Source organism: Taurulus bubalis (genome assembly GCF_910589615.1).
Source record: "Taurulus bubalis genome assembly, chromosome: 15".
NCBI classification, from domain to species: domain Eukaryota; kingdom Metazoa; phylum Chordata; class Actinopteri; order Perciformes; family Cottidae; genus Taurulus; species Taurulus bubalis.
This window is the reverse complement of record NC_136603.1, coordinates 4,725,088-4,738,412: the sequence shown is the minus strand read 5'-3', so window position 1 is coordinate 4,738,412 and position 13,325 is coordinate 4,725,088. Positions and strand designations below refer to the sequence as shown.

The 13,325-nt window shown below is 42.3% G+C and overlaps 1 protein-coding gene across 1 annotated transcript in view; it reads left to right on the top strand.

Annotated features, from left to right (window-relative positions):
* Positions 1-6,336: 6,336 nt before the first annotated feature.
* satb2 (SATB homeobox 2) overlaps positions 6,337-13,325 on the top strand; it is a gene marked incomplete at both ends in the record, with an annotated part of 34,483 nt that continues 27,494 nt past the window's right edge. Inside the window, 4 exon segments of the mRNA XM_079230800.1 lie at positions 6,337-6,505; positions 10,532-10,542; positions 10,544-10,577; positions 10,580-10,717. Of these exon segments, the coding sequence (XP_079086926.1) occupies positions 6,337-6,505; positions 10,532-10,542; positions 10,544-10,577; positions 10,580-10,717 (352 nt within the window).

The following is a 13,325-nucleotide window of genomic DNA, read 5'->3' as shown; positions in this document are numbered from 1 at the left end:
CAATAAATAATTGTCTTAATGTAAGTTATGAACTGGTGAGGTTTCATGGTGATATCTATTAGTTCACATGTTTAACCTATCCACCTGTAGAGTCTTCAGAATGTGTGTAATGTAACTAAACATCTCGTTAAAGGACGTTTTCTCTCAATTAGTTAATTAATTCCAGAAATCTCCACTTCAGCAGCTCTTTCATCCACCAAACTTTATTATTTCATTCCTACATTCTGAAGGTTTGTTAATTGAGAGCCTCATTTATACTACATTTGACTACTAAAAATATGGATATTTTTAATGGATGTTGACAGTATTTTCTGATTCATGGAAGGATACAACGAGATAAAATAAACCTTTGAATCAAATACATCAACATCAATACGAAACAAGAATTTGGAGCCTGTTTTTTACCAATGTTTAGATTCCTGCTCTGGAAATGTGTTTCAAAAAAATGTGCACATACTTAATGAGAAAGTGCCTCATTTGCACATTTAAACATAAACTTGTCATACAAAAACAAAGAATCGCCTCAATGTAATGAATCAATGGGAACGTTTCATGGTTTCTATCACACTCTAAGAAGGGATGTGTCAAAAAATGGCACAGCATGTGTTGAACTTCAACACATGTTGTGTTAATGTAACCCAGATCAACACATACATGTGGTATTTCTGCACATGATGTGTCACCAATGTGTAATGGAAGTACCAGGTGACTGTAATGAGTATTTTTCTTTCAATAATAATGAGAAGCAAGGATACAATCATGAGCCTTTGTTACATATTTCATTTAAAATTGTCAACTTTTTTAGACTTTTTTTCAAATACTTTACATGCATTTGTAATAAAAGTAAAAAATACATAATTAAATGGTATTACTGAGCATTTTGTTGCGTTAACCAAGTACTTTTCCGGCCTTAACCAAGTACTTTTGCTGCCTTAACCAAGTACTTTTGTTGCCTTAACCAAGTATTTTTGCGGCCTTAACCAAGTACTTTTGCGGCCTTAACCAAGTACTTTTGTGGCCTTAACCAAGTACTTTTCCGGCCTTAACAAAGTACTTTTGCGGCCTTAACAAAGTACTTTTGCTGCCTTAACCAAGTACTTCTGCGGCCTTAACCAAGTACTTCTGCGGCCTTAACCAAGTACTTTTGTTGCCTTAACCAAGTACTTTTGTGGCCTTAACCAAGTACTTTTGCGGCCTTAACCAAGTACTTTTGCGGCCTTAACCAAGTACTTTTGCTGCCTTAACCAAGTACTTTTGCTGCCTTAACCAAGTACTTTCGCGGCCTTAACCAAGTACTTTTGCGGCCTTAACCAAGTACTTTTGCTGCCTTAACCAAGTACTTTTGCTGCCTTAACCAAGTACTTTTGCGGCCTTAACCAAGTACTTTTGCGGCCTTAATCAAGTACTTTTGCTGCCTTATCCAAGTACCTTTGCTGCCTTAACCAAGTACTTTTGCTGCCTTAACCAAGTACTTTTCCGGCCTTAACCAAGTACTTTTGCGGCCTTAACCAAGTACTTTTGCTGCCTTAAGCAAGTACTTTTGCTGCCTTAACCAAGTACTTTTGTGGCCTTAACCAAGTACTTTTGTGGCCTTAACCAAGTACTTTTGTTGCCTTAACCAAGTACTTTTGTTGCCTTAACCAAGTACTTTTGTGGCCTTAACCAAGTACTTTTGTTGCCTTAACCAAGTACTTTTGTTGCCTTAACCAAGTACTTTTGTTGCCTTATCCAAGTACTTTTGTTGCGTTAACCAAGTACTTTTGCGGCCTTAACCAAGTACTTTTGTTGCCTTAACCAAGTGCTTTTGCTGCCTTAACCAAGTACTTCTGCGGCCTTAAACAAGTACTTTTGCGGCCTTAACCAAGTACTTTTGTTGACTTAACCATGTACTTTTGTGGCCTTAACCATGTACTTTTGCTGCCTTAACCAAGTACTTTTGTTGCCTTAACCAAGTACTTTTGTTGCCTTAACCAAGTACTTTTGCCTAAACAAAATACTTTTTGTTCTGATTTGTGTTTTGTTTCAATTCATTTTAAGCCAATCCAGGAGCATGACCGTATCAGAACCACACCTACAACATCTTGTACCTGTAGTGTCTCCTTTCCTCAATGACAGATGGGTTGAAGAAAAGCAGCCGCAGTCGTTCCAATGGCCGCGACTACAATCAGTGTTTGTCAGCCGTCTGATTTGTGGAGTTTAGACTGGCTTTGAATTACACGTTGGCCTCCGTTTGTGTGTGTTTACGTCTTTGAGCCCGGACAGTTGTTTATAGGTGTGTTTGTTTGTCGTGTCCCGCTCTTCCATTTTCTTTGGGTGTGTCTGCATTTTTCTCGTCTTTGGCTTCCCTCTGCTGTGTATTTGTTATGTCTGCAGCGTTGTAATAATGTGGAACTCGATCGCGGCTTATCATCAGAAAAACGCAGAGGTTGGGGTTTTAATTTTCAGATGCACCAGATGAATTCACTTTTATTTGTTATTTTTATTGATGAACAGGTTTTTTTCAAAGAAAGCTGTGACAGTTGACCAGAGAGGCCATAAACTGGGACATGTGTCATGAACTCTCCTTATCAAAAATACATTACATTTGGTACCCGTCTCCATAGCAGATAATCAACAGCTCCTCTTATCGCGTCTTTATTAACAGCCTCAACTATCGCACAGCTTATCAAACAATGCGCCTCGGATGGATTTTGGATGAACGCGATAACGATCTCGGTGGTTTTGAAGGCTGACTCCATTCAACGCAGCGCTGATGCAAGGCTGTTGCGCAACACGCCCGTAATAATTGCATGAAATAGATTAGCGTTTATCAGCCTGTGACTGTGGATGTTCCTGTGGGAAAGGCCACGTTATTGTTTACATGTCGGGAATGAAAACAGGCCGAGGGAAACAATGAGACGAGGTCACTGGAGGTCAGAGAGAGTGTGCGGCGGTTTATTAAGGAATGTTCATCAATGAATCAATCGCACAAGTAAGTGTGAACACCTGCTGGACATACACAGATAGATAGGTAACAAAACAATTAACAAAAATAAAGGTATAAAAAGTCTCTCTCTATATATGTTTTCAGTGTTTAAACTTTAAAATGTATGAATAGACTGATTAATAGCTATGTATGTATGTCTGTATATGTAAAATAAGAACACAATGTAAACAGTAAGTGCAACAGGTGCTGGAATAAATATAGTGTAGTGATAATATTGACATGTGAAAGAACAGTATTTAAACTATGAAACATAGGATTCACTCTATTTACGATTTACCTGTTTAATGTACATTATGTCATTATGTACTTTCTACACCACCACAGTATAAATCTGCATACTTAAACGCACAAAACTATACGTCACACACCGCTTTACTACTGAAATGAGAGATGCAATACTTTCAAGTAAAAGTACAAATAAATAAAAGTCCTGCCGTTAAAATTAAAAAAAAGTTGTTACAGAAATATTATTAGCTAAATGTACTTAAAGTATCAACAGTAAAAGTACTCGTTCAGCAGGAAGTTTGCCAGTGTCTGGTTAGTCATTAAATATAATAATATTAGTGGAGCTGCAGTTAACTTTAATTATTGATTAATCTGCCAAATATCTATGAAATCTTCGAGGTCTGAAAAAAAACACATGAATATGAGAAATTGAGAAATGACTTGAATGAAGAATCGATTATCAACTTTTAATTGCCGGACTGTTTTTTGCTCTAATTGTGAGACGTCGTTAGCGGTTGAGCTAGTTCTACGCTCTATATGAATTAATCCAGTGGGTCCCAACCTCTGGGGTCGGCCCCTTCCAAAAGGTCACCAGATAAATCTGAGGGGTCTTAAGGTGATCATGTTTGTTGTATGTCTATTTTCATGTTAAGGAAATATTTATCTTTAACAATGTGTTTCATTTCTAAACTTCATATCCAGATATTTGTTTCTTAATCTGAAATGTGTGTAAATGAAGTAGCTAAAGCTCTCAAATATAGATTTATTTTTAAAGTGTAGTGGAGTAGAAGTATAAATTATCATTACATGGAAATACGCAAGTTCTCAGAATAACGCATTTTATGTTTTTCGTCATTTTAAGTCGTGGAATGGCCGCAGTTACGTTTATGGAAAAACATAATTACTTAAAACAAGTATGTAGACAAAGTAACGTAAGTAGAGAAAACACATCACAAACATCTGTAACGTAACTTCTAAATAACTCAACAACACTTTGAGACACAACCGTCTCCTGCTTTAAAGTGTGTGTACCACATCCCTATATGAGCGGAGGAGGCAGCCTATAGGGAGTAAGGAAGTCCCTCCACGATGACAAAAAAGATGCTAATAATGTTAGAGTATCATTTTTTATTTTCACCACGAGACAAATCCATTAATAAACAGGTAAAAATCTGCTTCCTGTTGCCGCACAACGCGGTGAAACGTGCTGCTGATGCTGCATTATCTCGAGGGGCGGGAGCACGATTATCATCCTTCCTCTCTTGGGTCAAATACCAAATGAAATGAAATTGATGCAGGATGTGGTCGGAGATTAAATGCTGCTGGGAAACTGAGCATCTGTTATAAAGTGTGTGTGTGTGTGTGTGTGTGTGTGTGTGTGTGTGTGTGTGTGTGTGTGTGTGCGTGCCAGGTTAGATGGTGCGATGTCGGCGAAGGTCTCGATAGGGATCGTGAGCTACGGCAGGTTAGGACCTGCCTCTGAAGGCAGATTCTCTCTGATGCTTTTTGTTAAATAAGAAATGAGTTGTCACTTCCTCTTGAAGTTTTACGAGGCAGGTAAAGTTCCACTTCCCGTCCCGCAGCAGAGCAGCGCTTTGGGTGTCCACCGCTGCCAGTGAAGTCCCTTCAGAGTTGTGCGTTACATCCAGTTGTTCTTTATTGTAGCTGCGACATCGTTAGCGGTTAGATTTATTTGCAAAACCGGCTTTTTTCCCATAGTGAATTATAGCGACCGCTGCGCTCGCATTTAAAACCCATTGCTTTGCACTCAGTGCAGCTCTTTGAACTTGTTCTTTCTTTTTTAAATTATTATTAAACTCTGCCACTTACATTTCTTTGGCCTCTTTGCCTCCCGCACTTTTTAATCACGCCAAAGCTAATGTTTCTAATTTATTATTCATTTTGAAAGTTTTTTCTTTTCTCCCCCCCCCCCCCCCCCCCCCCCCTTCCTCCCCTCTTCTGCGTCTGTGGTGGTGTTGTTGTTGTTGGGAAAGAGTCGGCATGGAAGGTAGAGACGGAGAGACGGCACCACACGAAACGTTGTCTTTTGTTTTCCGAGTTACGACAGCTGCAGCAGTAAAAAAAAAAAAAAAAAGCTGCAGAAATATTAAAAAAGCGCGGGCGGGCGGGCGGGAGTTACAGTTTCTAATCAAGCGCTGTGGAAAATGCCACACACTCAAACAATAACCATGGATTCTCCTTCATTTGTTCTGGTGGATTGCTGGCCAATGTCACTCAGTACAGAGACCCTCTGTGTTTTTCCACTCACAAATCTGCTCACTAACTTGATTTCCATACTTTCTCTCTTCACCATTTAGCTTTTATTTTTTCACGGACAGTTTTCTAATCTCTCTCTCTCTCTCTCTCTCTCCACTGAGGGTCACACATGCTGGCAGATATCGTCCAGGGAGCTCGTATGTAAATAAAAGCCGTCCATTTGGCCCGAGCTGGTGTGTGTGTGTGTGTGTGTGTGTGTGTGTGTCTCCGTCTGGCCTGGCAGCGTTTCTAATGGCATTATCCCATAATAGACGTTTGGCTGACGCTCTTTCATCAGGGGACACCGGAGTTCAGGCTCTCCCGGATGTGTAGACGTCTGTGTACTCGTACATATTGAACACGAGCGCACGCTCTCAGCGTCTAGTTTACACTCCCAACAAACACGGTGAACGGACGGTGTCTCTCTCTATCGTCTCCTTCGGTCTCTATTTGTCTCCGTTTCAATCCATTAATGAAAGGATGTTATTCTTAAATCGTCCATGAAGACCAAAGCCATCGATGTCTTTTTCCTGCTCTGAATATTTTCGTAACGTTCATTCCCGTGGCTCCGAGTCTATTTGTTGCTGATGACAAAAATGTCTAAAAAATATAATGCAAAGTTTAATACAAATAAAAAAAGAGTCATTTCTGTCCGAAAACCGCATTATTTTGAGCAATTGTTACTCAAACAGGAGGAAGTTGTTGTGTTTTGGTCTTTTCATCGGAAAAAAAGAATATCACCAACTTTAATAGGTCTTTCTTTTCACTTTTAACAATTTCTACCCTTCAAAAAGCCCAACTAAATGTCCCTTCAATGTTTTCCAGACTCGTTCTCTCTGGCTGGAGCTCCTCTGGGGGTCTGGAGGAGGATGGAGCGAGGCGGGGAGAGTCCCATCACCCTGAGCAGTCCTGAGCGGAGGGGCAGCCCGGACCTCAGCGGCCTCGCTCCGCCGGGGAAGAAAGGCCGTCTGGAGCTCAACGGGAGCCCCACCGGGCCTCGCATCCGCCACAACGGAGCCCCGCTGAGGCCCCTCGGAGGTGAGCAACGTGTTCGTGAAGAGAGGCGCCGTTCTACGTGGTTTACCATCATTTGAGGTTTTTGCTGTCACCTCGTTGAACCCTCTTCTGCATGGATGCACGAATCCTACTTTTTCAGTCCTGAAAGCGATACCTGGGCTTTTGGGTAGATATCGAGTACCGATCAGATACCGATGTTTAATCAATAGGCTGTTTGAGTCACTGTGAAGGAGAGACTGGGATCACTTATTTCATGTGTCAGGCAACATCAGGCTGGACTTAAACATTGCTTGATTTACTTAATGTCACAAATAAATACAATATGCAAATGCACTGAATTGTACTGTTTTTAATAATGGTATCTGATACCTATTGGCAATAATAATCCAATATCCGTATTGGTGCAACTACAAACTGGAGAACGACCACCAATGATTCCTAAAATTCACATAGCAGCAGTTAAAGAGATGCACTAACTAGCACTTTCTTTTGCAGATTCTCTGGAAATTTGGTCAACATATGGATTTCAACTGGTTTTATTAAAAGTTAATTGATACCTACTCTTAAAAATGTGGCTTACGTAGATATTTAATACATAAAATGAAATATCTTGGACCCTTTACAACGATTTGAATGTTGCGTTTCGCTGAAAAAGCTGCGTTCGGGCGGCGTCCTGCGGCCGCGAGTGGAGTTTGGCTCGCTGTGTCGTCGTGCGGCAGCGCCGCTGGGACGACCCGAGCTGTTTCTGCACCGTTAATCTATCAGCCTGGGGGGACCTGTATAATACCGGCCCACCAAATAAAGCAGATTGCTCCATATAAACAAGATTTATTCAACTCACTCTGCTTTATCGATTCCTGCATCCGCTGTGAAGTGTGTGTGTGTGTGTGTGTGTGTGTGTCTGTCTGTGTGTGTGTGTGTGTGTGTGTGTGTGTGTGTGTACGTGTGCGTGCTATCTGGGTGTATATTTGCAGAAATGTTTCATTTTCCTTTAATTTACCTCAAATTTGAGATAGAAATCATTTCTACACTGTTTGACAGAATCATAAATATATTCTGTTCTTGTTCCAACACGCTATTTATGTAAATTATTTTCTATTTTACTCTCACTGAAACATTCAATCAAGGATGCATTGATCTTAAGGCTGCGCCATCACATCAAACGGAAATATTCTAAACATTATGTGCATCGTTTTATATGAATCCTTGAATGTTTATGCAAAACTCCGGGATCTTTTCTAGAATAAGGCCGATGAGTTTGCAACGGCGGACTCGTCCGCAGTAAAAGAGTTTAACAAATCAACGTGGAGCTCAGATTTGACCACAGGAGGAGGAGGAGGAGGAGGAGGAGGAGGAGGAGGAGGAGAAGCAATGTGTTGACGTGAGAGAATGAATGTTTAAATGCAAAGAAGAAAACATTTCTGTGTGGGAAGAGTCGAGGGAGGGACTGAGGAAGAGGAAGGAGGAAGGAGGAAGGGGTTTCCTGCACTGAGCGGATGGTTGGTCTGTAATGACGGGTTGTCTTTGAAGACAGGAAACTCGACGTGTCTCCTCCAAACCACACTTCTGCCACGAGGAGGGACACACACACACACACACACACACACACACACACACACACACAGACAGAGCGGCATGCAAAAACACACACATTTACATGCTCTCACACAAACACACACACACACACCACATGTCCACACTCCCGAACATCTACGATGTGACACTCACACCCAGCAAAAGCTGCCAAAACACACACACACACACACACACACATCTTATTTTAATATCCCCGCTCGCTCAACCCCATACATATTAGAGGGATTAGAGGTTTTGAGGTAACATCACATCATCCAAACCAGATCACACAGTCAGCGGGCAAATCACAGGACACTGGATATAAGAGAAGACAGACCGAGGTGGAGACGGAGGGTCGAGCGAGATAGGGCCGGAGGGGGGAGAGAGAGGGAGAGAGAGGGGGGGGGAGAGCTGGTCGGAGAGAGCTGCTCTGTGTTGACAGTTATATTTCCCTGTTGGGGGAAATTCACTTACTTGAATTGGCACAGTGCTCCAGTGTGTAATTCACTCCATGAGAGCCTGGAGGACTGGGAGCGGAGTGATTAATGAGGAGGAAATAGAAATATAGGAATTGACTGATTAAAACAACGGGTGGGATGGATCGGGGGTAAGAAGGGGAGGGGCGGCGATGCTGCATTCACCTCCATGAGTGTGTGTGTGTGTGTGTGTGTGTGTTCGGTATTGTGTGGTATCCATGCGGTAAAACACATTGCCGTGCCCGGTATTATTAGTGCTGGGACGCTGCCTAATGCTCTCACTCCATCATTTCTTCAGAGAGCTTTTAATTAATTAGGTGACAGGTGGCCCGAAACCAAGAGCCTTTTAGGAAAAAGGTGCATATTGGAGGGGAAGGATTGATATTAGTGCGGGGAGCCAGAAGGACGAGGATGCTGGGAATCGGCTACTTAATGTAGTTGAAATACTGAGCAGGAAGAGCAGGTGCTGTTTTTTTTTTTATGCTAATAAAAACATGGTCAAGAATGCAAGTGATGCGACGTCGTACAGGCTGGTCTCTTCCAGCATTTCGTAGCTAAAGCAACCAAAAAGATTGCGCCATCATTTGTAGATGTTGTGTGTTTTGTTATAGACATGATCTTAAAAGTTGATTTATTCTTCATATTTTATTCCTTTTACTGAAACGTCGGAATATAAATAGATTTATTTGTCACACAGCCTGCGTCATCTAGTAATCTGCGTAACCTCAATAAGTAGTTTCTTGTGAAGACGGAAGTTTATTTTGAGGAATTTGACATGTGTTGCTGGACTTTCGAAGGAAAACGCACAAAAAAGGTGTATTTTCGTAAGATATCATAGGAACCGTTGTGTTAGGACACGTTCTATCAGAATCAGAAACCGTTTATTTGCCAGGAATGTTGACGCAAACAAGGATTTTTCCATTAGAGATGAGACGTTAGACGAGATGTCTGCACCTTTTCTGCAGTATTGTAATAAACAAGCTAGAGACGTAAAACAGGGAGGACCAACATTTCCTATGCTGTGTACATTATTCGTGCATTGTGATGTCAATATAAAATAACACAACATTACATAACATGTTAGTTTGTGGTCAGTGGCCACCTGTACTGGGTCCAAATAATCTAGAATTCAGTCATCAGTTATTGGAAAAATAAAGCCAACTACCAGCTAACAGGACAAGAATACACACAATTCAAGAGGGAGCCGGTCAAAATAACAATATCTTAAAATGTTAATGTATTGTGACAACATTAGTTTTGTTTTGGCTAAACCAAATCCTGACTAACCGTAGTGGTGGCAGATCAGTTTCTTTTGTTTGCTTGTCTGAGTTGCTTTTAGTCACTTGGGGTCAGAGTCCCGCACGCAGAGTCCCGTTTCAGCTAATAATCAATACAAACATTCAAACGTTTTCCCCTCCACTCGCGTGGCTGCGAGCCGGGTTAAGAGAATCATGCAAACAAAATGGGTGTCGAGGTGTGTGCCTGCGTGCGGCGCGGGAGCTTCATGCAAATCGTCTTCTGGAGAATCTGGTTTGGTTTTCACCGGAGCCTGAATTTGCATCCTTGAGGAGACCTCGCAGCGTGATGTCGACTCATGTACGTCTGCAAAAAACATTTATTAACCGCAGCGACCTTCACAACTTGCACCGCTCTAGAAATGGACCTGTTATTAACCCTCCTAATGAAAGTAGCAGTTGGTTCCGGTGCAGGTCTTTTTGTGTAATGTTTTGCATATCCGTTATCACGACCGCCCATCACGCCTTGAGCGGCACAGTGAACGGCACTGTTTAAAGTCGAAGCGTGTAATTATGTTCCGTCCCTGTTGGCGTTGCATTATTCAACAGTGTGAAACCCAAAAAGGAGGAAGTGATTACGAGCTTTGACCCACGATAAATGCGATCCACGTGTCGGCTGTCTAAGCAGGATAAACTGCGTTGTGATCACAGACAATAAAAGCCAGACGAATTTAAAGAATCTTCTTTGTTTCCGCCTGCAGGTCTGATGATTCCAGTCTTCTGTGTGGTGGAGCAGTCGGATGGAGGGATTCAGACGGACGGATGCGACGGAAGAGAGGAGCATGCGGAGTTTGTGCTGGTCAGGAAGGACATCCTCTTCTCCCAGCTGGTGGAGACGGCTCTGCTGGCCCTCGGCTACTCCCACAGCTCGGCGGCTCAAGCCCACGGTCAGTCACAGAGAGTTCTCTCCACTGTCTGAAAAGAAGCTTCAAGATTCAAACAGTCCTTTAAAGCAGCACCACCACCACCACACTCTCACACGCGACGGATAAAACCATAACACTGCTGAGCAGGCAACGTTTTGAGAGTACGAACGTGGACTGAATTTGTATGATTTTTTGAAGTTTTGAACCACGCAATAGGATTCGTGTCCCGAAACCCCGAGTGAGCGACAGGCTCATAATCTTTAATAATAAGTTGCATTGACCTCAGGATTGTGCGTCCAAAACCTTTCGTTATGCGTCAAAATCCGTCCCTGCATCCCTCAAGGAACAGTTGGGGAAATACATTTGGGGAAATTGTGCTATGTGCTGGCTGAGAGATTGATGAGAAGATTTTAAACCACAATCTCATGTCCGTACATCGGCCGGTGAGCTTAGCTTAGCATCAAGAATGGAAACGGCAGGTCATCTGACGCTCGTTAATTAACGTGCTAGAGCTCATATTTCAGAAAGCTACTGCTCGTTATAAATGGAGGTATAAGGTGCTAGTTTGTGAGCTTTTAGATGAGCTGGTAGGCAGAGTTTGTTTCCTTTAGCGAGAGCAAGGCTTCCAGTCTTTATGCTAAGCTAAGCTAGCCGGCTCCAGCTTCATATTTACCACATGTTGTTGATGTTCTTCTTTAACTCTCAGTATTATATCAAACTTTTTCAATTGGTTCTTAACTTACAGGAACGATTACGTCGTCTGGATTTTTTTTTTTTTTGTGCTTGATCATTAGCTTTATCGTTAATAAAACACAAACATTGGGCGAAGAAACAGCTCATAAAAGCAGATGAAAGACTTTATTTCCCTTGGGGGGGGGGGGAGGAAATCCCCAAATGTTTTGTCTACTTGAGAGTTAATTTAAAAAAAAGACACTTGCATTGTTACAACAACAATGCGCACGTCACACACAGTTAAAATGAACATCAAGGAGTCACAGCATTTATATCCATTGTGGTCCTTGGATGAAAAAAACATCAATATACAGACACATTGAGCAATATTCTGACAACAGGCGACGGAAAACACTTCCTTCTGTACTAAAACTGGTCCGTTAGATGAGCTGCATGCTCGGCCGTCTTCCTACACATCGGTCTTCACCCGCTTACACGCTTCACTTTGACCTTGAGCGTAGCCGTGTCTGGTTAATGCCGTCAGGAAGATAATTCCCAATCATGGGCGCCCGAGTATCTGTCAGAGCTTCTTTCCCAGCGGTGTTTTTGCAGGGAGAAGTTTATTTTGGGGCCACGCGCTGAAATTAAGAAGAAAGAAAACCGAGAACTTCAAACCATTTTCAGCTTGGCGTAGACCTACAGAATAACTGTTTTTCTAAACCTGTTACTGTAATTTAAACAGCTAACTACCTGAGGTCAAGCTGCCTCCTTTTGTTAGTATGAAGAGCATCAGGAGCATTATTAATATCCATGATTTTCCAACCGCCGAGTGTCTCTCACTGTGTAAACTATGGTGCCACTGACTCAGAATTAAATACCGTGCAGCGTTGGGGTCACGACGAGAATGATCCTTGAGAGGAGACGCTGCCTCTAATCAGCGGCCCGAGTAGAGAAACTGGATGTGAGGTCGTCTATTTAGAGCAGACGCTGTCATGTTACGCTGGGCAATAAGCAGAAGAATGTTTCAAAAACACAACTAAGACACAGACAGCCTGTAAAACTCATTAAAGACACAACAAAGAGCTGGACAGGAATGTCTCCGCGAGACAAAAATACTGTGTGTGTGTACAGTATGTGTGAGAACGTTTATGAAGCGGAGTAAAAGAAAAACTCTGTAATTTATTGTTGCACACATGGTAGTCATCTGCGACAGGACAGTGTCATTTACTGCTGTCTCAAGAATGCAGAAAATGCCATCTGGGGAGGTTGCCTCACATCGATATATATATATATATATATATATATATATATAAAAATGGTAACAACAGAGAGACAGTGAGGCAACAAGCGCTATTGGTGGGAGATCCACATCTGTTTGACATCTCGCTCCAGCGCGCGTGTGTGTGTGTGTGTGTGTGTGTGTGTGTGTGTGTGTGTGTGTGTGTGTGTGTGTGTGTGTGTGTGTGTGTGTGTCATCTTCACCAGGTCTCGTTCGGGTGAAGTCTTTAGACCCACGAGAGTGCGGACACGTTTCTAATGTGTCGGTGTGTTCTCCCCTTCTCGTAAACGAGCGCTGCAGGTAATCCCTTTACTGCCGCAGGGCAAACAGCTCTTATCAGGCCCGCAGCCCACCTGAAGCAGGCCGTGCACTCTCGACCTTAGTCTCGACCTTCAGTTCCTCAGATTCATTCAATATACTTGACTCAATATGGAAGCGCTAATATGGAAACAGCACAACCGAGGAAGAAGCAAAGATAACTTAAACATGTCTTTAGTGCAGAATAACACGGTTGCAATACCATCATTCATTCAAAAAAGAAGTTGAATTTCTTTGATAATTTCCAGACTGTTCCAAGTGCCCTCAGTTGAAGTTTCGCGGAATATTTTGTCACCTGACTGTTGGTGTCAGACGAATCAATCCCAGCTTTCTAGCTGCGCTGAGAAACACATCATTTTA